A 22,170-nucleotide genomic window follows, 5' to 3' on the forward strand; every position below is an offset into this window, starting at 1 on the left:
CACCCATACCCAGTAGAATGTGCCTGATGTAAAAGGATGTCTCTGACTGTATGACTTGCAAGAAGCATAATACACATTTTGTAGATTGTATGTTTGGCTTTTTTCACTTGCTGAATGTCTCAGGGTATTTGTCTCTTTGCAAGTATGGCTTAGCGTTGTGTAGCAATGAGTCCAAGTTTTGTTAGCAAAATGCTGAATGCACAGTAAGTGAATTTTGCAGAACTGGGTCACTAGAAGGTTCTTCCTTTCTCATCTTTAAGCCCCTGAAAAATTCTCTCCTGAATGGTGGTCATGTGTCCTTTGTTGACAGTTTATTTGATTTGTAACTCTTAGTGGGTGGGAGAATATTTCAAACATGTTCTTAAACTGTGCAGACTCAAAATGCTCTCAATAAGTGTTTTGATATCGTTGGATGCTACTGTGGCACAATAGCTGACTATACAGTATTTGTTGTCTTTTCCAGACTAATGGACACATATCTGGGAATGGAGATGTTTATCAAGAAAGGCTGGCTCGTCTGGAAAATGATAAGGAATCTCTTGTTCTGCAAGTGAGTTCTCACCCAAATAATTTTTTTCTGCTCTTTCATTCATGAGACTGTCTGAATGTGATAAAACCTCTGAGAATTTATTTGGAGTTGTGATGTCTTAGACAGTGTTCAGAAGACTTGCTGGTATGTGAGAATTAACCCAGATTAGAGAAAGGTGTGAATTTAGATTGCAGGAAAAACCTGAAGGTCTTTCTGTCTGTGTATCTGTTCTCTTTGAATTTGGTTAGCAGAGCAGGTCTGCAGAGCAGCCACCTACTTATATCCATGTGTATCCTTAAGATCACCATTTCCCAGGGCCATTCACATGGTGTCTGCATCAGGACACAGTTGTCTTGTCCTTAGGAAAGGTAACAAAAGCTGCAGGACTGGCCAGCCAGCAGAAGGAGACAAGCAGCTCCTTGGTGCTCCTGCTCACCTGCTGCTGGGCTGGATGGGGTCAGCCCTGGCTGCTCTGACTGCTGGCTTCCTCTGGCTGTTGGAGCCAGGAGAGCCTGGCACCCCTTGGACTGCACAGGTGGCATCCCCTGATGGGGACCCAGGGGCAGTGACAGCACTGAGCTCACCCTCCTTCCCAGCAGTACTGCAGGAGGAGCCTGTTGAAAATGAAAAAATTCATTCAGAAAAGGCAAAATGAGAATCTGTCTGCTGCCTTAAAAATGTTGTCTTGGTCTTCTCCAGCCTCTGGCTGTGTGTTTTAACCTTCTCTGCTTTTATTGTTCTGAAAAGAGGAAAGTGCTTGTCATGGTACACTGTGCAATCACTTGGGAAGGAGAATAAATTATAAGTAGTGAGGTTTATGTGGTGGTTAGGGTAGGACCTAATGGGTTGAGGTAATGTATTGTCACAGCAAAGGCATAATTATTGGCAGTAAAATGCAGCAGCCACCCCTTGTGAAAACCTCCAATAAGGAGGGGAGTTGCAGAATTGCAATGCATCTGCCAGAACTTTGCCAGAACTGAAATTCTAGTAAGCGTGAGGGGACAGCCTTCCCTCCTCTCCTGTTTTCTTTGCCAAGTGGTGTGTCCACTGCAGAGCTCTGCTCCTCCTCCTCCCTGCATGGTCCCAGTTAATCTTTGGCCCAACCAGCAGTGTTGCTCACCTGCAGTTCTTCAGCTGACACATATGGCCCAGGTGCCAGGTGAAACATGCATCCCTTTTTTCGTGCTCTCCAGGTAAGTGTGCTTACAGACCAGGTGGAGGCCCAAGGAGAGAAGATCCGGGATCTGGAGTTCTGCCTGGAGGAGCACAGGGAGAAGCTGAATGCCACAGAGGAGATGCTGCAGCAGGTATTTCACAGCTCCATGTCTGTCCTGCTGCCTTGTCTTCCTTCTGTCTTAACAAGCTTTGGTGAGAACAGTGCCCTTCAAGGTGTTGGAACCCTTGATGTCTCCACTAAGGGATCATTTTCTGCCATACTGGCTTTAAAGTCTTTGCACTTAGTAATGTCAGTGCTGCTTTATGCTGCAGGAATCCAGTTGTGCTCTCCTTTGAGTCCTTCCCCACTAAACTTCCAAGAGCCTTAGATTAAAGCCTCTGGCAGGATGGGTGGATTCCCCTCACAGCTCCTTGCTGTCCAGAGTGACTGTGATGACAGACAGGCTTTTTTCTTGTCCTGCAGCCAGCCCATGATAGTGCCCCTGTGATCCCAGATGCATCCTAGGTGCCTGGAATCTGTCAGATGGATAATAGCTGTGTCTCAGGGCTTCACATAGTGCAAGGATGAGGGTGATGCTATTCCCCATGGAGACCTTTAGCTGTCAAAATAAATTACTGATTTCTTCCCCTTGGGTAAATAATTCCATTCTCTTCCTCTTTATCTTGAATCAGGAGCTTTTAAGCAGAACAACCCTTGAAACTCAGAAGCTGGATCTTATGGCAGAGATTTCCACTCTGAAATTAAAGCTTACATCTGTAGAGAAGGATAGATTGGACTATGAGGACAGATTCAGAGACACAGAGGTGAGTAAACCCCAACAGGATAAACTGTGAAGGCTGTGTGTGTCTTCACCTTACCTGAACATTTTCTGGGATCTTTTCTTTTTTTTTCTTTTTTTTTTTTTTTTTTTTTTTTTTTTGTCAGGCAAGAAGGGGAACTCATCTTTAAGGTTACAACATGTTCCTTTTAAAGTAAAAAGTGTCCTCTTTGTTAAATTCTGGTTTTACAAAGAAAGATTTCCAAAGGCAGTTTTTTATTCTGGCTTTCAGGTCTCAGGAGGGGTGGATTTGGGTTAGATTTTAATAAAGTCATAAACATACTACACTCTCCTGACCCACATAAAACTGTTACCTTCTGAGTAAGGCATGTCTGAGGCAAGCAGGGACACTGCACAGGCGCAGAACTTTTGGGGTTGCTAACAGAGAATGAGCTGACTCACTGTGGGGCTCTTGGGAAGCCTGGCTTCAGACCCCAGCCTTATGGGAGCCCAGGAGCAGAGGCTGGGGGAACAGAGCCAGGTGGAGCTGCCATCCCTGGCAGTGCTCTCCTGAGGCATTTCACGCTGTGCTGCAGGTCTGGGTGGCTGAACCTTGCTCATGTTGCAAGCCAGAAAGGCTCAAAGCAGGTGGGCAAACCCAGCAAGTATCAGCTAAGCTGGCCTGACAGGATGATAGAGCCCATATCAGAAATACCTCAGAGCCTGTCTATTAAACAGAACAAAATTTCCAGTTCTAGATTCATAAATGAGCTGAAATGTCAGGTGTTTGTTATGATTGTGGATGTTCCAGGTGTCATTTGTTTCTAGAAGGAAAGAGCCATATTGTCATGACAGGACACAAAATTGCCTTTTTTGTCTGCCAGTGGTTTCCCCACTGCTCGGTTTCCAGTGAAGCACCATTCCTCATTGTATTGCAAGCACAAAAACAAAAGTCAGTCTGGCTTTTGGATTGCTCTTTGTGCCTGTCTGAAGTAATCTGCAGACCCAAAAAAAGCTACAGGTTGAAAACTAATGACTTGTATCACTTTCAGGTTTGGAAGTGATTCTTTAGGTAGTGACAGCAGTGTTCATTCCTGCAGTGCAGCACATCTCCTTGGGCACTGCCAAGCTCTGGGATGGATTCCTGTTGCTTCCTGTTACCTTTGCCTCTAGTTGGTAACAGGTGTTATGTCACAGGTTCACAGCACTGCCTTCAAAGCAGCTGATTTTGTAGAGCAGACAAGCTCTGTGCATGAGAAATTGGCAGGGGGAAGGGTGGAGGGAATCACTGAAGGTCTCCTGCACCCGTGGGAGGTGTGTGTAAGAGCTGGCTGCTCTCACAGCTCTCCTGGGACTCTGCCCACACAGAGCTCAGCTCTATCATGAATTACAGCACACAGAAAATAACTCTCTGTGGGCTGACACTTACTCTAAGCAGCCCAAATGAGGGATAAACAAGCTGGCACCAGCAGTAAATGGCTGTGGGGAGGCAAGGTTTGGTCCAGATGACCACAGGGAGCACATGCTTTCTGACCTGGGTTCTGTTGTATCTTCATTTGCAAGCACCCTGTGGTTTCTTCTGCTTTCCAGAACTGTTAACAAACATGGAGTGATTTGCTTCCTCTATTTCTACCCTTATTTTCACTGAATAGTGTAGAGTTGTCCTGGACTCCCTCTTTCTTTGTTTCCCTCCTGAAGTGCAGTCTCTCCATAACTTCATAGCACAGCTCAGCATACCAAGAAGGAGGACATGGAGCTACAGGTTCCCAGAAAAATGGTTCCAGTGCAGGGAGAACACCAAAAACTGCAAGTCTGTAATCTCTGTGCAAGAGGCTTATCTTCTATGACGACCTTCCTCTTTGAAATACACTAAATGCCTTTGATGAAAATAACCTAAATTTTATTTAAATAGTAGTTACTGTAATTAGGGACTATATGGATTTATATCAAGCATATTTATGCCAGAAAAAATGAACTATTAGTAAAACATTTCTCCCTCCATTTGAAATCCAGAATGATGTCATTTAGTGTGATATATATTATTATATTGTTTCTTCTTTATTTCAACACTTTATAGCTGTAAAAACACTTAGGCTTAAATGCTGGAAGGGATATTATGTCTTAATTTCCATTTGGTTCAGTGAAAATATGAATGTCTAATTAGTTGGAGGATCTCAGCCCTTACAAAATCTCTTAAGAGATGTTTTGGAGGCAGTACTTATTCAGAAGTATGCAGTATTTTATTCAGTGTTGATCTAATTATATTGCTGTTTATAAATAATTTTAGAAGAGATGAGTATTTAAATGAATATTTAAAATATTTGACCCTAAAACACATTATGGCATTTATGTGGAGTGATTGCAATGGAAAAAGATTCATATCCAGACTAGGAAAGCAAAACTGTGAATATTGCTTCTGGTTTTATTTAGGGAAAAGAGAAAATTTGATGTCTGACAACTTGTGCAGCTACTGTCTCCTACAAAATTACCATTCTGATTAAATCCTTCATATTATCCATTTGTTACTTATGTCTGTCATTGCAACTTCCCATTCCAGCTTGTTTGGTTACTCATATTCCCCATTCTTTGTCTAAACAGATGCCTCACTAGATCTTTGTGCTCTAGGATTTGCTGTCTAGATGTTCACAAACACCCAGCTTTTTCAAAGCTAATTGTGTACTTAATAGAGATTCATAATTGTTCTGTTCTTTGAATTATTCCAGTATTTCCACTTTCTCAGCAGACACCAGCATTATTTTCCTTGAGGAACACGGGTGGTCTGAGTTGGGCTGAGTTTATGTAAGAAAATACCCTGCAGGGGAGTTTATTTGGGAAGGAGTCCATAGCCAGACTGGGCCTTTGAAGCAGCAGCCAGAGGCTGAAACTGGCTCACTCACAGGGAATTCTTTGTGATTTATCCACCATCACCTCCAATCTGGTTGCCAGATTGTTCTGTTCTGTTTTCTGTGTCACACTGAGTATTTTAAAGTCTTGTAGTTCAATTGACAAATATGTGGAGAACAGCCTCAGCAGTGAGTTCCACACAGCATATTTAAACATTGGATCATGCTGCAGGAGAGAAAAGCCCCAAACAAATCAATTGTTGAGGAATTTCAGGTGTACCTGAATTAGAAAGTTACAGATTAAAAGTAGTAATTACTAAAAGCATTTTAATGCTCACTATTTTCACTTTCCTTGTAGTTCTGAGAACTGAACTTGGATCTTTCTGAAGAAATACAGATGCTGCTCTCTTAGCATCAGGTTCATTTAACACAAAATAATAACCAGAGGCTTGTAAGCTTAGGAAGCGTGGTGTGGGGCTGAAAGGCAGGTGTTATCTGGGACCCATGAATACCCTCTAAATGTCAGCTGCTGGCTTGTTAATTTATAAATATAAATCTCTGTTAATTGTAGTATTAGCTCTGAGAAATTGTGCTTAGAGCTGTTAGCTCAATGTACAGCATTGCTTCTCATGGATAGGGTTTGCCTCAGATGTGGGAAGGAAAGCAAATATAAGGACCAGAAAAATTCCTTATTTGAGGGTGCTGAGGTCCTGGCACAAGTTCTTCAGAGAAGCTGTGGCTGCCTCATCCCTGGCAGTGTTTAAGGCCACGTTGGACAGGGCTCTGAGCAGTCTGGGATAGTGGAAGCTGTCCCTGCCCATGGCAGGGGGTGGAACTGGATGAGCTTTAAGGCCCCTCCCAGCCCAAACCATTCTGTGACCTAGAGGATGAGGAGGCTTGGTGGAGCAGTCACACTCAGGGTTTGTTTGACCAAGGGGGCTGGGGGCACTCAGGTCTGACCCCCAAACCTGGCAGGATCCATCAGGATGGCCAGGAGGTCGAGCTGGTCTCCTGAAGAGCTCAGATGTGAGTTTGTGATGGCTCCGAGTTTCTTCCAAGCCAGGCTGAATTTGGAAAGCCCAGATGTAGTGGTGCCATTGATGCTTAAACACAGGAGCTTTTGCTTGTAGAAACCTGTGATGGCTCCTCTGTTCAGCCCTCAGTGAGAGGGTTCTTTGAAATGTTGGAAACATGGATTTTTACAGTGTAATCACTTCATATTTTGAAAAAGCAGGTGATGGCTGGTAAGCCTGGGGCAGGAGGGACCGCAGAGGGGAGGATGTGGCTGCTGCATGTTGAAGGATGTCTCCCGCTGTTTTCCATTGCCCATCCTTAGTACTGGGCTCCAGGCAGCTGAACAGAGAAGCAGGAGGCCTTTCCTGGCCCTCAGCACAGGGAACACAACTTCAATTTGTGTCTCCCTTTGTCCTCTGCCCTCTTACATTCAGTGCAGTAACACAGAAACTGAGAAACTCGGTCCCTGGATAGTTTGGGAGCTCTGAGTTGCTTGACTTGGGTGGTGTGCTTTTGTGTACTGAGTTCCTTTTATGCCTGCTTTTCTCGTTACAGTCAGCTGTTCTTCTGTTTTGTTTACTGAAGTTCTTTGTTGTTTCTGGTTGTCTTTTTCCCTCCACTCAGGATTTGATCCAGGAAATAAACGAATTGCGGTTGAGGGTGGGAGAAATGGACAATGAAAGACTCCAGTATGAGAAAAAGCTGAAAACAACCAAAGTAAGTGAGGCTGAGAGGAAGAGGGAGAGAGAGGTGTAAATCAGGCTTTAGGAATTCACTCTTTTCCCTAATCCTTGCCTGCACCCTGCAAAATCCTGAGCACTCTCAGGTCCTGGTGTTTCATGGTTCTCGCTTAGCAGCAGTGGCTATTCCTAAATGTCATGCTGTGGTTTTCAGTTGAGCATTGTTTTTTATGAAGGATAACATACCATGCTGTTAACAATAAATTTATTACCTGTTTAGACCTTTGTTTTGCATGTGTGTCAAGAAATACCAGTTGCAGTATGTAAGGTGTATGCCACAGGTTAAAAACAGCATTTATTTTCTCCTAAATGTACTAAAAACAAACCACTTCTGAAGCAAAACATTCACCTAAGTACTTCTAGCAGCCTGTTTCTCTTAAGTGTCTAACTTCTCTTTGCCATTTAGCCTTGTCTCTTTTCTACCTTTAGTTTCCTCTCACTCCTCTGTCTCTGTTACCAGTCTTTAATGGCCAAACTTTCTAGCATGAAAATCAAAGTGGGTCAGATGCAGTATGAAAAGCAGCGGATGGAGCAAAAAAGCCAGATGCTAAAGGTGTGGTAGTTTCTGGGGAATGCTGGGCCTGTTTTGAATCCTTCATGTTCCACCCGTTACTGGTCTGTCCTGCATTGTGCTGTCATGCTCTGTTCTTCATTAATTCCTGTGTGTTGATATGCGGTGTGCCCTTCCTCCTTAGATGTGGAAAGCTCTTTATGTAGGTATTCCTTGTAAACAGCTTTAAATTGCAGGGGAGAGGATTTTCCTGCTCTGAACCTTGCCTAGGTTACACATAATGGCATTAGACTTGGGTTAAAATCACACCCCCTTCCAAGGGAAGATTGCCTCATCTGTAGTTTATATCCATTATTCAAACAGAACTTTTTATCACCCTTTTAGAGAAAATGTATTCATGAAAACTATCTGGGAAATAGTGATTCTTTTATACTGTCCCCTCTCCCACATGTAAATTTGCATATCATACTTCTAATTCAGGAAAAGAAATGCACATTGACAACCACATGCAGCTCTAGTTGCCTGTGGATATAACAGCAGCTTCACAAGTGACCAAGAAATGATCTTGTTTTGGAATAGCATGGATCCTACACTGGCAGAAATCCCATCATAATCAGTGCCAACTTGGAGCACTGGAAAATTGTAGTTATTCCCCAGCCACTGTTGTGGAAAAAGCTTTGATTTCTCAACAGTGTTAAGATTGATCTATTTTTTTTAATAATGCTTTAGAGCAAACAGGAACCAGTTTCAGGAAATTCTGTAGCTGGACCATAGTTTGGGTTGCAAACATCACTATGTATTTCCAGCAGATCATCTGAGAGTAGCTCAGGAAAATACCTAAGCCACAGTATTCTAGTTTGGTTTATTCCATTAAGGATTTGAAATGTCATTTAGAAGCTGTAAGTGCCAAAATGATGAGTCTTGCCTTGTTTTGCTTTGTTTACAAACTGAACAAATTAAATTTTCAGTGTTGGGTACAGTTGCAGTGAGGGTCCTGTCTTGATGATGCTGTTGCACAAGATATCCTCGGACATCAAAGAAACATGTTACTAAACTGGGTAGGATTTGACTCAAATTTTAAAAAGTTAAATGCATGGATCTGTGCCAGTCACTTGCTAGTGCAGATGGTTAGATCTAAGTTAAAACCTGACAGCATTTTTCTAATACACCCCAACTCCCCCAAACACCATCTGTCTCATTCCCAAGAATCTCAGCTCCAGGCTTTCTTTCCTCATGCTTGATCAGCAAACCCAAACTGTGGCAGAGGTACCACGTTTTTGTCTGAACTGCTTTCCAGTATGTGTCCATGTGCTTGCTGGTGTTGTGATTGATTTTTCTTCCATAAAATCGGTGGTGATTTCTGAAACTGTCCTCAGCCTGATATAAGCACAATTTTGGAATTGTTCAGCTTTGAACATGCAACATGCCCTATAAATACCAAAAAAATGTATGGAAATGTTAGCATTCAGCCTTTTCACCTGCATTTTTTCTATCTCTGCAAGGTTAAACAAATAAGAAAAGTGTTTGGTTTTTGTTTCTTTCCAATTATACACGAGACCAACAATTTCAGAGCACAGACCCCCTGATTTGCTCTGTTGTGGGCTCAGAAGTGTGTTGGGATGTTCAGAGTCACTTTGGTGCACCCTCAGGCAGTGTTAAATGTCAGGGGCCCTCAGTCACTTCCACCAGCTGAGGACCTGTCCAGTGTGCTTCCTAGGAGGGGATTGTGCAAAGATCTCAGCTGCCTGTGGAAGCTGTCACTGAGTGGCTCTGTGTCCTTGCAGGATGAGCTGTCAGCCCTGAAAGACAAACTGGAGCAGAAGGAAGCTGAGGTGAAAAGGTTGCATGAAAAATTGGTTTCCAAGCTGAAAGGAGAAGGGATTGAAGTACTGGACAGAGGTAAGAAAAAGAGAGACTCTGTCACCTTGTCCTCCTCAGTGATTTCATCTGAGGTCATGTTTCCTTGTACAGGAAATAAGTGATAAAAGCCTGAATTTTCCTGAACTTTGACTTGATGTTTACCTCTTGAAACATATTTAGAGGGTGTTGATGATGCAAGTGCTAAACTTTCTGTCACAGCAAGGTCTTGGTCAAATTTAAACAAATTTAAACAAGACCAAAAAAATCCCTAATTAGCTCCTTACATGGCTTGCATGGGGCCTCAAAATATACAGTTTCTACTGGGTGAGAAATTTTAAAACTAATTCCTACAAATACTCCAAAACCATTGTGTTGAAAAGGAAACTCCTTGGTAAGGAAGGGGAAAAGCCATACTGCAGACCAAAGTATGATGTGGACCTAGCTGTAAGTAGGTGAAATCAAGGATTGATTCTGGATTTGTGTGCTCATTAAGTCTAAACCGTAATTAGGCTTGAACAAGCACAAAAATTTTATGTGCTGGATAATTTTTTTATTGGCTTGTAAAGAAGAAACTATTAGTATTTATATGTGTGAATCTTAGATTGAGTATTTATCTTATTTAAAACCAGAAATTTTTAATTAACGCATCACAGAAATTTTCCACAGACTTGTTTGACCTGATGCAATTTCAATTCTAAATATATCTCACTGGTAGTTGTTGCTGATTTTAAAATTGTGCCTTTAAAGTATGTTTTTTAGAAAAAGAAATGCACAAGAGCTTAGTCTCTTCCCCTGACCTGAGGAGGAATATGCTGTGTGTAGATTGTCACATTTTATTTCATGAAATAGTGTTTTCAAAACCACTGCCTAAGATCACTAAAAGTGATCACAATGAACTGTGATTCCATTTTTTTTTAAAAGAACATTTAAATGTGAACAGGGTCTGACTTCATTGCATTCATGACTACTTATAGAGGGCTTTTTTTCCCTGGGGAACTACTTGAACTCTCATTACCCTCCCGTCCTCAGCTTTATGGTTTTCAGTGTAGCTCAGCAGAAGATCTTTTGCTGTGATGAAACATGTTTTATCTGCCTTGGACTGATATTAAGAAATGCTGTTTCCAGATAACAAATTATCTGCATCATTAGCTGAATGAAGGGAGGAAGAGTTGACTCATAAAGTATCAATAATGTCTTGAAAGTTATTTCATGTCATAACCTTCATGCTAATTTCCAATCCAATGGGTTTTCCCCATACAGATGAAAATTGTAAAAAGAAGCTCAAAGATAAAAGTAAGGTTCCTGGTGTCTTTCCATGAGCATTTGCATTCCAGAAGTGCTTTCCAGAATAGCTTTCTGCATGTGTTTGCAAAACTGCTTTAACAAACATTGTTAGGTTGCATCATCTATAACCCTTAGTTACACTTACAGTAAAACTGGAGAGCAAGGGCGAGTGCATCACACTTGAAACACAAAGTTTTCTGAAGAAAAGCTTACATATAAAGGAAGATTGGGTCTCAGGAGGGCTCACAAAGCAATTGCCTCTCAGTGAAATGCAGTTGCAATCTAGCAGAGCAGATTTTCAGCCAGCATAACTGAGGGAAAATCACTGAAACTGGATCAGGTGCTGGTTTAGCCCAATGTATCTATATGTCTTTCATCTAGAAAGCCAGCCAGGCTGCCTCTTTTCTTCTTGTATTTCATTAAGGAGGAGAATGGTTTTTCCTGCTCTGTTTGCTTTCCATTAATTTTTAGGAAGTTGAAACAGGGCTTTTTTGCCTGTGAGTTTGGCTACCTGCCTAGATTTGAAGTGAAATTTGACTTATACCTCATTCATGCAAGGTAAATCTTTAGGAAAAAATGGAGATAACACCTCCAGAACATGTTCCCATGTATTTATACTTCTTAGTAAATAAGGATTATAGATGAAGCACTGTTGTCTGTGTTAGGAACCTTTCCCAGGCCTGAACTGCCATGTAATATTCCAGCATGATTGCTCATCACAGCAAACACTTTGTCATTCCACTGTGCCCTCCTCATTGCTCCATCCATGCTGGATTAGGGCTGAGCATCACTGCACGGTGCTTCCTTCATCACATCCATTCATCCCCTGCCTTTGCTGAGTGGATTTGAGACATGCTGGTTGGGGTGGTCATTGACTGTTGTACTGAGGATGTGTTTTATTGCATTCCAAATGCTGTATCTTGTGTATTTTGAACTTCTTATTTTGCAGGTATTTGGTTATTTTAAAGATGGACATAGTGAAAGTCAAGCAGGAGTTTTACACTTGAGTTTTCCATTCTTGTAAGGCTTGGAGAGGGGTGGGGGAGGAAGGAAATTTCCTGGACTTCATCATTTCCTTGATAAAAATGTCAGAGCAGAGGTTTTGAAGAAAAATAGCTTCCTTCTTTGTGTGTGCATCTAAAGAAGAATTTAAGTGGCTTATGTTTTGTCTGTAACTATGTCAGTCTACTTTCAGATATTACTGAGTTGCTTCTAGATTTTTTGTTTTTCTTACTTCCTTACACTGTCTTATTTAAATTGACTTGGAGAACTGTATTGTGTTTTTAGATATAGAGGTACAGAAAATGAAGAAGGCGGTAGAATCTCTAATGGCAGCAAATGAAGAGAAGGTAGCAAAGTCATTATTTTTTCAGTAATCATTCATCAGGTTGATTTAAATCTCTAAGAAAACCTTCACGTGTGAGCTTTTCACAATTCAACTAAAAACCAGATTTGTAAGAATCAATGATTTTCTGCAGTCAGAAAAATCAGATTTGTAAGAATCAATGATATACTGCAGTCAGAAAAATCAGATTTGTACAAGTCGATGATTTTCTGCAGTCAGAAGCACTGCAGAGCCTTTCAGGGGCTATGAGCATTTATGAGCTCTATGCCTGTGCACAGGATCTGTTCAGAGTCCTTACACTGTTGAGTTCAGTGTGGTTAATTTGCACTGTGTTCTGCAAATACAAAGATCTCCATACAAGTGCCAGATCACAGGTTGCATTTCTAAAAGGGCTTTTCTGTGAAGTATGAATTATTTTCATACATGGTTTTTATGCTTTCATATGCATGTGCATTTTGTAGGATGTTTTCTTTTGATCACCAAAGCTCTAAATCCTTTGTACATGGCAAATTTATTATGCTCTACCTTTGACTTAATAAGAGAGCTGAAATCCACTTTCAAGGCTGGGACAGTTCTGGTGATTAACCAGATGATAATTTTTGCTAAATACAGCTTTTGATATTTCAAAGCCTCTCAGCATTCTGAGTCCTGTCCCATCCACACTTCCCATTTCTTTTAGTCTCACAGCCAGTTTAACTAAAGGATCTAGTATTTGTACTTCTTATTTCTGGGGGAGGAAGCACAGTCACAACTTCCTTTTGTTTTAGGATCGGAAGATAGAAGAGCTTCGGCAATCTCTGAATAGGTACAAGAAAGTCCAAGATATGGTGATACTGGCTCAAGGTAAAAAAGGTATTGTACAACCGAAAAAACAACCAAAAAAAAAAAAAGGCAACTCTGCTGTCATTTAAACTCCAGGTGTGTTGTGATGGTGAGCCTAACTGTGTGACTGAAGCAGAAGCTATATCTGTATTACAACATGTAGAATGTCCATACATTCTAAGCCTGGTGGGAGTTTCCAGACCCCTTCAGAGGGTGAAAATTGTCAGCAGCCCAACAAGAGTGAGGAAGCAAAATATGTGTTTTTGTTGTGTTGGGTTCACACCATGCTGAGTGTTGGAGGGGAGCAATTTTTAAATAAGTATTGCCCTTTCTTGCAGTGCTGTGCCTTCAGGTACAGGAGGGTGTTAGAATAGACCTTGATTCTCTTGGAGCTCTGCTCCATGGTCACTTCATGGAGCATGGACAGAGATTTCAGGCAGTGGCAAGTGGGCAAGAGAGGTTTTTGCTGTGAACAGACTTTGGTTTGTGCTTCCCTCGGGTCTTTGGCAACAAACACTGGATTTCTGCTCACCTTTTAGAAAGTATTGGTTGTCTTTCACAACCAGTCCAAGCCTTTTGGTAGCACTGAGGCAGCTGAGGAGCATCCAGGGTGGAAGGAGCAGAGGATGCCAACACTGGTGTGGGCTTCAGCACTGCCTAAATGAGACGTACTCAGTTTGTGGCAGGCTGCAGACCTGATGTGGTCACTTCCAGGCTGATGATAGACTCTGAGCAGTGGGCTGCCTTTTTCCTCAGGGCACCTTGAAGATACCACAGAGACATCTTAAGTTTCAGGGAGACTGGACCTTCTTACTTTTCCTTAGTAAATAAGGGAAACAAAATATTTGGAACAAAATTCCAGAGCAGTCAGGAATGAAGTACTCCAGTTTATTCAGCTTATTGAAACTGATGCCACTAAATGCCCTGAGGATGTTTGCTGGGCTTTTTGACCTCCCTCTGTTCCAACCCTTCTGTGTTGGGATGGTTGAATTGAGAAGTGACACTTGGCTGTGGCTCCCTTTCTAAAACCTAAAAAACCCCAGCAATGAAATCCTTCCAGTTTTGGCCCATAACTGAGCATGCTGGCTGCAGCTTGTGTGGGAGCAAGGGTGATAAAACCAACAAGTTTCCATGTTCTCTCCCTTCAGGCAAGGAAACTGAAAGTGAAGACTTGAATTCAGGCTCTGTATCTGTGGGTTTATTGGACACACCAAGTCTGACTGACCCAGACAAAAGCCCATCCCCAACCCCAGTAACAGCATCTCCAATCCATGATGAGTTCAATGTGAACATTCATGAAGAGGTAGGTTGGTTTTGGGTGTTTTTGCTTTATTTAATACCATCGTTCCTTGAAAACACTGCTTGTGCTGGATTCCTCTTGCAGATGAAAAAACTCAAATTTCCAAAAAGATTTTTCTGGGTTTCACAGTTTTTTTAATGTCTCATGCTTTTGGGGAAAGTAGTTTTCTTGTGAAAGCTGCTGAGGAATTTCAATTAAACTTATTTTTCTTAGTCCTCAAATGGAATCAGGAGACAGAAATAGCTGTATTTATCATGAGAACAGATCTGAATGACTTTTTCTATTAGTCATAGAAATTATTTTTCTTATCAAATGTAGCTGTTTTAGGAGCTACATTTACTTTGGCACAAACCTGAAGTAAATATGTTGGGACTTACTAAATATATCTTGTCATATTTAAGAGGATGCAATCATAATTGCATCCATTCAGTTAAATGATATGTAGGTTGTGGTTCAATCTCTGATTTTTTACAATCAGATTTTCCAATACAAAAACTATAGCTCTCTTCTCTAAACTCTGAGTCAGAGCAGGGTCTTGACTTATTTAAGCAGCAAGAACACACTATGAAGAAAATGAAATTAAATTAAATGTTTAGCAGCTTTTTTGTATTCTCTGAGTGTCCAAGGACAGGATTAAATCTGAAAAGTGGACTACCCTTCATGGTATCCGTGGTAGAGACAGATTTAGCAGACAGCCTTGGGAGACTTGTGAGATTTTTGTCTGTGCTGTAGCTTAGCCGTGCAATGATTCATATTTTATCTGCAGTGCCATCTTTCAAGGAGTAAATAATTATATTAAAATAAGGAAAAAAAAACACTTTTGAAACCTTATTTCAGATCCTTTTCTTCATGGTTTATCTGTTACTCTTTTTTCATTTATGATTGCTTAATTTCAGCTCAGAAGATTGTAACACATGTTCTTCCTTTTTTTCAGAATTCCTTACAGATCCACACCAGCATTTTACAGATTTCAATCCCTTCCTTTTCATCAGCATCCAAGAGCTCAGAAACTGTTGCAGAGAGACTGAAAACACACCCTAGGCCAGATCCTGCAAGTGAAATGAGGTATTATGGGATCCGTGTATTTTTCAATTGTAAATCCAATATTCTGTGACATTTAAGGAGAGCAATAATCTGTCAGTCACTGAATTATCAAGTCATTAGCCAGGTAAACAAGGCTAGGAGTCCCTTGGCTAGCTGCAGCAAACCAAGCTAATGTTCCTGAAGTGCATTGATTAAATCCTGAGTAAGCAAGGGCTGGTTTGGTTGCTGTTGTAGCAGCACTCATGGTCTGTACCAGCTGCTTCACAAGGAATGAACAGAAGGAGAGGGAAGCTGATCTAATGTATGAAGGCCACAGAATCATTATTTTTGTCTATGTTTGCATCATGGAAGTCTGGCTGGCTCTGCCAACCCAGATTTGTGATCTGTGATTTGTGCTCAGACATTTTCCACAGCTGCTAAAGATGTTGTAAGGCACTGCCAGAACAAAAGGGCTTCCAGCTCTAACCTGAGGAGGGGAGGAAACCCCAGGGGTGTGTGGCTGCAGCCTGGGGCTGTGGCTGAGCTGTGGCACCCAGGGGTCCCCATGCTTGGAACCAGTGGCAGCTGCTGGGTGAAGAGTGGCTGGCACCTTTCATCAGCATTTCTGATCCTGCACCCTCCTTGTCCTGGGAGGAAACCCAATCCCTGCAGATCTGCACTGGCACTGCAGGGAGTACAGAAAAGCACTCTCAGCTCAACAAAGACTGTGCTTGGGTTTTTTTCTTCTGGGTCCAAATCCCTGGCTTTATCTTAAGAAGTATCAAACATTAAGAATCCAGAGGCAAGGAGATGTTGTTGACTTGAAACAATCATAAATCTCAATGTGAAGCATCAGTGCAAGCTCAATTTGATGTGTGATTTTTCCAGTTCCAGTTGAGGAAAGGATCCTCTCCAGAAGCCCAGCTTTGCTCAGTTTGTGCTGTGCATGTTCCTCGTGCAGCTCAAGCACTCACCAGCAGGGATTTCACCTGTGTCTCCTCTTGGCAAAATCCAAAACAAGCACTGAACTGCAGCAAAGTGCCCCCTGCTGTGGGTGGTGAGCAGGGGATGGTGACCTCCACTCCTTGTGCTGCTGCAGACCCTGCTGGACCCTCTGCATTTACTGAAGCTGTGAATAGTTCAGTATTGTCATCATCTTACAGTGAGAGTTGTCTTTCCTGAGGCTCTTGAGCTCACCTTTGTCCTTTGTCTTTTACAAGACTTCCAACCATAGCGGGGAAAATCTGCCGTGTGTTAGTACCATGAGAGCTGAAGTGAAAACAGAATTAGGGCAGGCTGAGATCATAGGGTTTCTGTCTCAGAGTTTTTTCATATCTTTTTTGCTTTACAGTGAAGGAAGATCAACAGGTTCCTCCCCTGAAACTCATCTGTGTGATAGTCCAGTGTAAGTGCCATAATCAAATCTGTCCAGGGGACATATTTAAATGTGATGGTCACCTTGAACCCCCACAAAGCACCCCCTTATTTTACACACATATGTAAATGGGTCAGTTAATTTTAGCTGAGATGATATTTGGTGGTGGTAGATTTCTGCTTATGTCCCATGTCTTCATGATCATTATTTTCCAGTGCTTTATCTGGGCACATGGTACTTTCTGTTATACTGTGAAGCATCTCTAATTCAGTAGTAGACTATCAATATACTTTGAAATTTATAGTTCTCCACAGTACATGCACACATTATTTGATTTTTTCTTTTGGTAGTGGGGGGAAGGTGATCAGCTGACTACAATGAGAAAATAATTTTCATTTCTGCCACATATCCATATTCCCTAAAGCAGCAGTTATTCCAGTGTGGAAGTTCTTACAATATCTCATTAAATTGCATGGGCAATTGCATGGGCTCTGATTACTGAATTTACTGCACTGATTACTGCATCTTAATTCAAAATATCATTTGGTTTAGTATATCTCATCATGTATTATAATGCTGTCTTTAAAGCTGATTTATCTTAGCAAGTTTAATTCTAATAACTGAGCTTTGTTTTTATGTTATTGTTTCAGAATTTCCACACTGCAGAAGTCCAGCAGTCTGAGCAGTTTGAGGAAGGAGGCATCTGATGTGGTAGGTTTGGTCTCTTACTTCCTCCCATCTCCTTGCACAAAGGTGTGACATCTCTCTTGTGACCCTCTGGGTGTTGTGTTGCCTTCTGAGAAATTTTGAGTCAGAGCAGGGCTCCTAGTGGCATATGTTGGCAGTGGTCACACACACATGTGATATCTTCCATATTCTATTAAAGAAGAAAAACTGTCCTTGAAAATACAGGTGCTTTTTTTCCCCTCTTTGTAAGAGGCTTTTACCTGGATATGCCTTTCTGATTTAAGACAAGAAAAAAATAGCTCCCACCACCACTTCCTACCTGTATTTAAGGTGAATAATTTTGTCAGGCCATGTAATTAATGCACTGTAAAATACAGTCTGGGTTGACTGTATGTTTTAGGTAGGCAGAAACAAAATATTGAGCTGTTGGATCTCTGGGGATAGCTTCAGTTTAGGTTTCTGTGGAAGGGACCAAAAGCAGCTAATCTCTAGCAATTCCATCAGATCAGTGCAATTCAGGTACTCTTTTGTGACAGCCTGAACTCCAGGAAGCTCCTGAATTCCCTGATACCTCCTGTGCCTTGCAGTGTAGGGGGGGAGGCTGACAGGACTGAAAATGTCACCAGAATCTGATAAGAGCTGGAGTTCATGGGTTGGGGCTCTTTGGTTTTTGTTTGTTTGGACAGACAGGAGTAGAGGCTGTGGATGTTTTATCTACTTGGCTTCTACCCTGTCTGGTTCCTGCTCTGGGTCCCCTCAGGCAGCTCTGCCCGTGAGTGCCTTAATATTCTGTGTGTCACTAATCATGTGCACAGCTAATCCTTCACAAAGTGAACCAAAGCCACTCTATTTCCATGTCAGCTCACTGACCTCAAAGCAAGCAAGGCTTAATCTGTGTGAAATACAGCTCTGAAGAGATTTATTTTGGGGAAAAGGAGCAGTCAGGGAAGGGTATTTCTGTCAGAACTTAACTGGGGGTAATCATAATGAATTGACTACTGGCTATAAACCATGACTTTTTAAATGCCTTAATCTTTCCCAAACAGGACAGAGACTGTGCCCAGAAGCCAGCAGAGGTAATGTGTGTGTGTGTGGTGATGTGTGTCCTTGGAGGAGGTGCTGGCAGGCTGGGAGGTGTGGAATTGCCACACACAGTTCCAGAGGGGAATGGAAGCCCTGCAGACAGGACAGGGAGGAGTCGCTGGTGGCTGTCACCATCAGTGGCATTGCTCAGAGCTCAGCACCTCCTTGCCTCCTCACACAGGGATTGTCCTCCAGTCTGGTTGAGCATAAAGTTACCAGCTAAGCTAATTTTTTCCGCCACTAAATAATCAGCAAAGCTAACCATTAAGCATTTTACTGACTATGTAATTATCTTTGATTAGTGCATCTTTAAAAACCTTTGGGATTCTCAATTGTTTTCTGCGAGTAGCAAGTGTGTTTCTGAAAAGCCTGTCATTGCAGAACAGTCACCCTGTGGTACCTTAAGGCCACATCTTGCAGTTTTTACCTCTAGGAACACCTGAGCAGAGGTGACAGACTTCAGACACCACTCACAGGATGAATGCTGTGTTGATTCAGCAAAAGCTTAAGGATTGTATTTGGGCTGTGGATGGTTTTGCTTCCTTCTTTCAAAGAGACAATGAAACGGCTGGCAAGGTTAAGGCACTGCTTTTAATTGGCTAGCTGGAGTGTCTGATATCTCTCTTGGCATTTATACTCCTTGCTTGATCTGAAATTTCCTCTTTGCTTTGGCAGTGGACACGGTCAATTAATCCATTAATTAAGAAATTGCAGAGCAGTGACAGACAGAAAGAGCTCTCTGACACTTGGCAGAGAACCAAAGTACTGTGGGCAGTTGTCTCTCTGCTTCCCTCTTACTGCCCTACAGCTGCCAGTGGGGGAGACAGAGACCCTGGAAAGCTGGAGAAGTTCAAGGCCTTGCAGGACTCTATTTTAATCTTTTCTATACTTTTAAGTCAGCCTTACAGAAATTGAGGAGCATCTTAAAGAACACAATTTATTCTTAGCAGGTAGTGATAATAATCCTGAACATATGTCAGGGTTTAATCCCAGCTGACAGCAAAGGACCCCACAGCTGGTCCCCCTCCCTGCCCCAGAGGGATGGGGAGGAGAATCAACAAAAAAAAGATAGAGCTTAGGGGTTGAGATACAAACAGTTTAATAATTGAAGCACGGTTAAAAAAAAAAAAAAAAAAAAGGGAGAGGAAGAGAGAGAGAAAATCCAACGGAGACAAATGATGCACCACAATACTGTTGCTCATCCCCCACTGGCCAATATCCAGCCCATCTCCAAAATTTGATTGGCTCCCCTTCCCAGTAACCCCCCCCCCCCCCCCCCCCCCCCAATTAATATACTGGGCATGGAATTCTGTGGTGTGGAACATTCCTTTGGTAGTTCAGGTCAGCTATTCTGGACATGCTGCATCCCAGCTTCTTGTGCACTTCCTTGCTGGCAGAGCATGGGAAAATGGAAAGTGCTTGACTCAGGGCTCAGCCACAACCCAAACACCCCAGTGTTATTCACATTACTCTCTACTGAATCCAAAACACAGCACTGAACCCATACACAGCATTGAACTAGGAAAAAGTTAACTCCGTCCCAGCCCAAACCAGGACAACACATTCAAAGGAAGATCTTGCTTATGTTTTTCATTATGGTTTTTACATTCTGTATTCTTGGAGTGACAGATGAGAAGGACCTCCCAGATTACCTGCCAGCAGTCACTTTGCAGGCTCTCAAAAGGCCTTCTGCAATTCCCTTATATTGACTCTTTATTTCCCTAATTCAAGCAGGTTAAACCTCCTGTGGAAGGCAATAACTTTGCAACCCTCCCTCCCAAGTCTCCTTCTCACGGTGGCACCGGTGACGAGGACAGTTTTGGCACCCGCAAAGCCAGATCTTCCTTTGGCCGGGGCTTCTTCAAGATAAAAAATAACAAGAGGACTGCAAGTGCCCCTAATCTGGGTAGGTACCCTGCCTCTGCATTCAGATTCTGTGCATTTTGAAACATCTTAACAACAGCTGTAACTGCCTTAAGAAGCAGGAAAGCCAGCCTTAGTCTCACTGTGACTTAGTGGCACTTCTGATAGTAGAATGTTTGAAAATATCAAACAGCAAGAAAAGAAAATCACTGATGTCTAGAAATATTTGATGTGGTTCAGACTCTGCTTGTGGTATGTCCCCTGGGACCTTGTAGGGGTTTGCTGCTGTATGAAAGCTGTCTGGAAGTAGCTCACACATGGGATTTGTGGGCTTTTTTTCCCCTGAGTCCATCCTTGGTTTATCTTTCACAAGATTTTCAGATATACAGAAATAGGACAGCAGCACTCAGTCTTTCTCCTCTTTGTTTTTTTGTACTTAAGCAGCCTTGCAAAAGAGGTGGTGACAACAGGAACAGGATTGGCAAGTCATTCAAGCTCATGTTGATTTTTTACCTGTAGTGTTGGTGGGGGGGTTATTTTGGTATTGTCATTTGGTGACATTTGCATATGACGAAGAAATAAACAAAATGTTCTGCTTAATGCAGAAGTCGCTGTTGCCAGTTGTTGGAATTCTACTTTCATTTACTGCTCTAGCAGTCTTTCCAGTGATCCAGTTGAAGCATCCAGTGAATCCCTGCATCAGATCTACTGCCAGACATCTGAGGTTTTTGTTTTTCTCTTGCACGAGATTCAGGAATTTAGCTCTCTATTTCAGAAGCCTGAAGGGGGATAGCTTCTGCTTTGTTACTTACTCCAAGAGAATTTTAAATTTTTGTTCAAAACAAGTAACATACCTACACATTGATGATGTGCTGCCCATATTTGCCTGTTGCATAGAGCCTGGGAAGCTGCTAGCTTACTTGGAATAGATGTACAGTCTATTCTGAGGGTCAGACTCTTCGCTTTGGTTTATTTCATCTTTGCTTTTGTGTAATCCTGTGTTGTCCTGAAATTGATTTGTCTAACAAAGCGCAGTACTTGTGGCTGTCACAGAGGAGTGGGCCATGTAAATCAGGGTGCTGTGACTTTGAGTAAGTTATTTATGTTATCCAGATTTCCGTGCCCTCATCTGTAAAGCTGCTGCTCAGGAATTTGCCACTTCACAGGAGCAGTGGGTCCTGGAGCAGATGACCTCCTTGCACCAAAGTGACTGTGGTGCCATTTTTCCCTCCCATCATGGAGCTCTTCTCCACTCCTTTGCTGGGAAAGGGAATTTCCCAGTGATTGGTGCTCCTAATTCCATGTGAATTCAGCATTTGTGTGGTGTTTGTGTCCCGTCCCCCCGTCCTTTTGTCCCTACTGTGTCACTGTGAGTTTTGAATTGTGTTTGACCTTGTGCCTCTGCGTGTTCTCTCCCGTTGTGCTGCGTGTGGGTTTGTGCCTTGTGTGGATATCTGAAGATCGCAGTCGAAGTGCCAGTGCACCTACCTTAGGTACAGTAATCCTGCATGTCTGCCGTGCCAGCCCTGTGCCCTGACTGCTGCTAACAGCTGCCTGTGGCCACACACTTCCCAAACCAGGCACCAGAGCTCTGCATCGGAGCCTCTGCCCATCACTAAAAGGAGTTTTCACATAACATCTGCCCTCTGCTAAAAGTCAGCTGTGCTGTTCCTCAGTAGCTGCTACTAATGAGAGACTTTTGCTGCAACTTTGAGCACAAAGTTACCACAGACCGAGGTACCAGGTGAGAACTGGTGATGCTTAGTAGTTACCTTTGTGCTGCCACCTGTCCTGGATCCACTGGAAGAGTTTAAAGGGTGGTGAAGTAGGGAATGAGCTGTATTTCCCAGGCATTCATGTAAGGGAGATCTGAGGGAAAGTATGTGTTATTCATCTTCTAGAAGTAGTTGTGTTTATGGTACAGTAAAACAAATGAGAAATAACTGGGGTAGATGGG

At 42.4% G+C, this 22,170-nt stretch overlaps 1 protein-coding gene across 7 annotated transcripts in view; it reads left to right on the forward strand.

Moving 5' to 3' along the window:
• The window catches only part of PPFIBP1 (PPFIA binding protein 1), a 102,126-nt gene that overhangs the window by 66,774 nt on the left and 13,182 nt on the right, over nucleotides 1-22,170 (forward strand). The window contains exons 5-20 of one of the 7 annotated variants that reach the window (XM_059471515.1): nucleotides 464-550; nucleotides 1,723-1,836; nucleotides 2,378-2,509; nucleotides 6,945-7,037; nucleotides 7,521-7,613; nucleotides 9,356-9,470; nucleotides 10,692-10,724; nucleotides 12,003-12,064; nucleotides 12,828-12,903; nucleotides 14,031-14,185; nucleotides 15,117-15,247; nucleotides 16,557-16,610; nucleotides 17,231-17,291; nucleotides 18,314-18,343; nucleotides 20,082-20,256; nucleotides 21,674-21,706. In XM_059471515.1, coding sequence (XP_059327498.1) covers nucleotides 464-550; nucleotides 1,723-1,836; nucleotides 2,378-2,509; nucleotides 6,945-7,037; nucleotides 7,521-7,613; nucleotides 9,356-9,470; nucleotides 10,692-10,724; nucleotides 12,003-12,064; nucleotides 12,828-12,903; nucleotides 14,031-14,185; nucleotides 15,117-15,247; nucleotides 16,557-16,610; nucleotides 17,231-17,291; nucleotides 18,314-18,343; nucleotides 20,082-20,256; nucleotides 21,674-21,706 — 1,444 coding nt within the window. Of the gene's footprint in view, nucleotides 1-463; nucleotides 551-1,722; nucleotides 1,837-2,377; nucleotides 2,510-6,944; nucleotides 7,038-7,520; nucleotides 7,614-9,355; nucleotides 9,471-10,691; nucleotides 10,725-12,002; nucleotides 12,065-12,827; nucleotides 12,913-14,030; nucleotides 14,186-15,116; nucleotides 15,248-16,556; nucleotides 16,611-17,230; nucleotides 17,292-18,313; nucleotides 18,344-20,081; nucleotides 20,257-21,673; nucleotides 21,707-22,170 lie in introns of all 7 variants that reach the window. The other 6 variants (XM_059471516.1, XM_059471520.1, XM_059471517.1 and 3 more) reach the window with 6 other exon arrangements.

This window comes from Ammospiza nelsoni, chromosome 5, assembly GCF_027579445.1.
Source record: "Ammospiza nelsoni isolate bAmmNel1 chromosome 5, bAmmNel1.pri, whole genome shotgun sequence".
Taxonomy (NCBI): Eukaryota; Metazoa; Chordata; class Aves; order Passeriformes; family Passerellidae; genus Ammospiza; species Ammospiza nelsoni.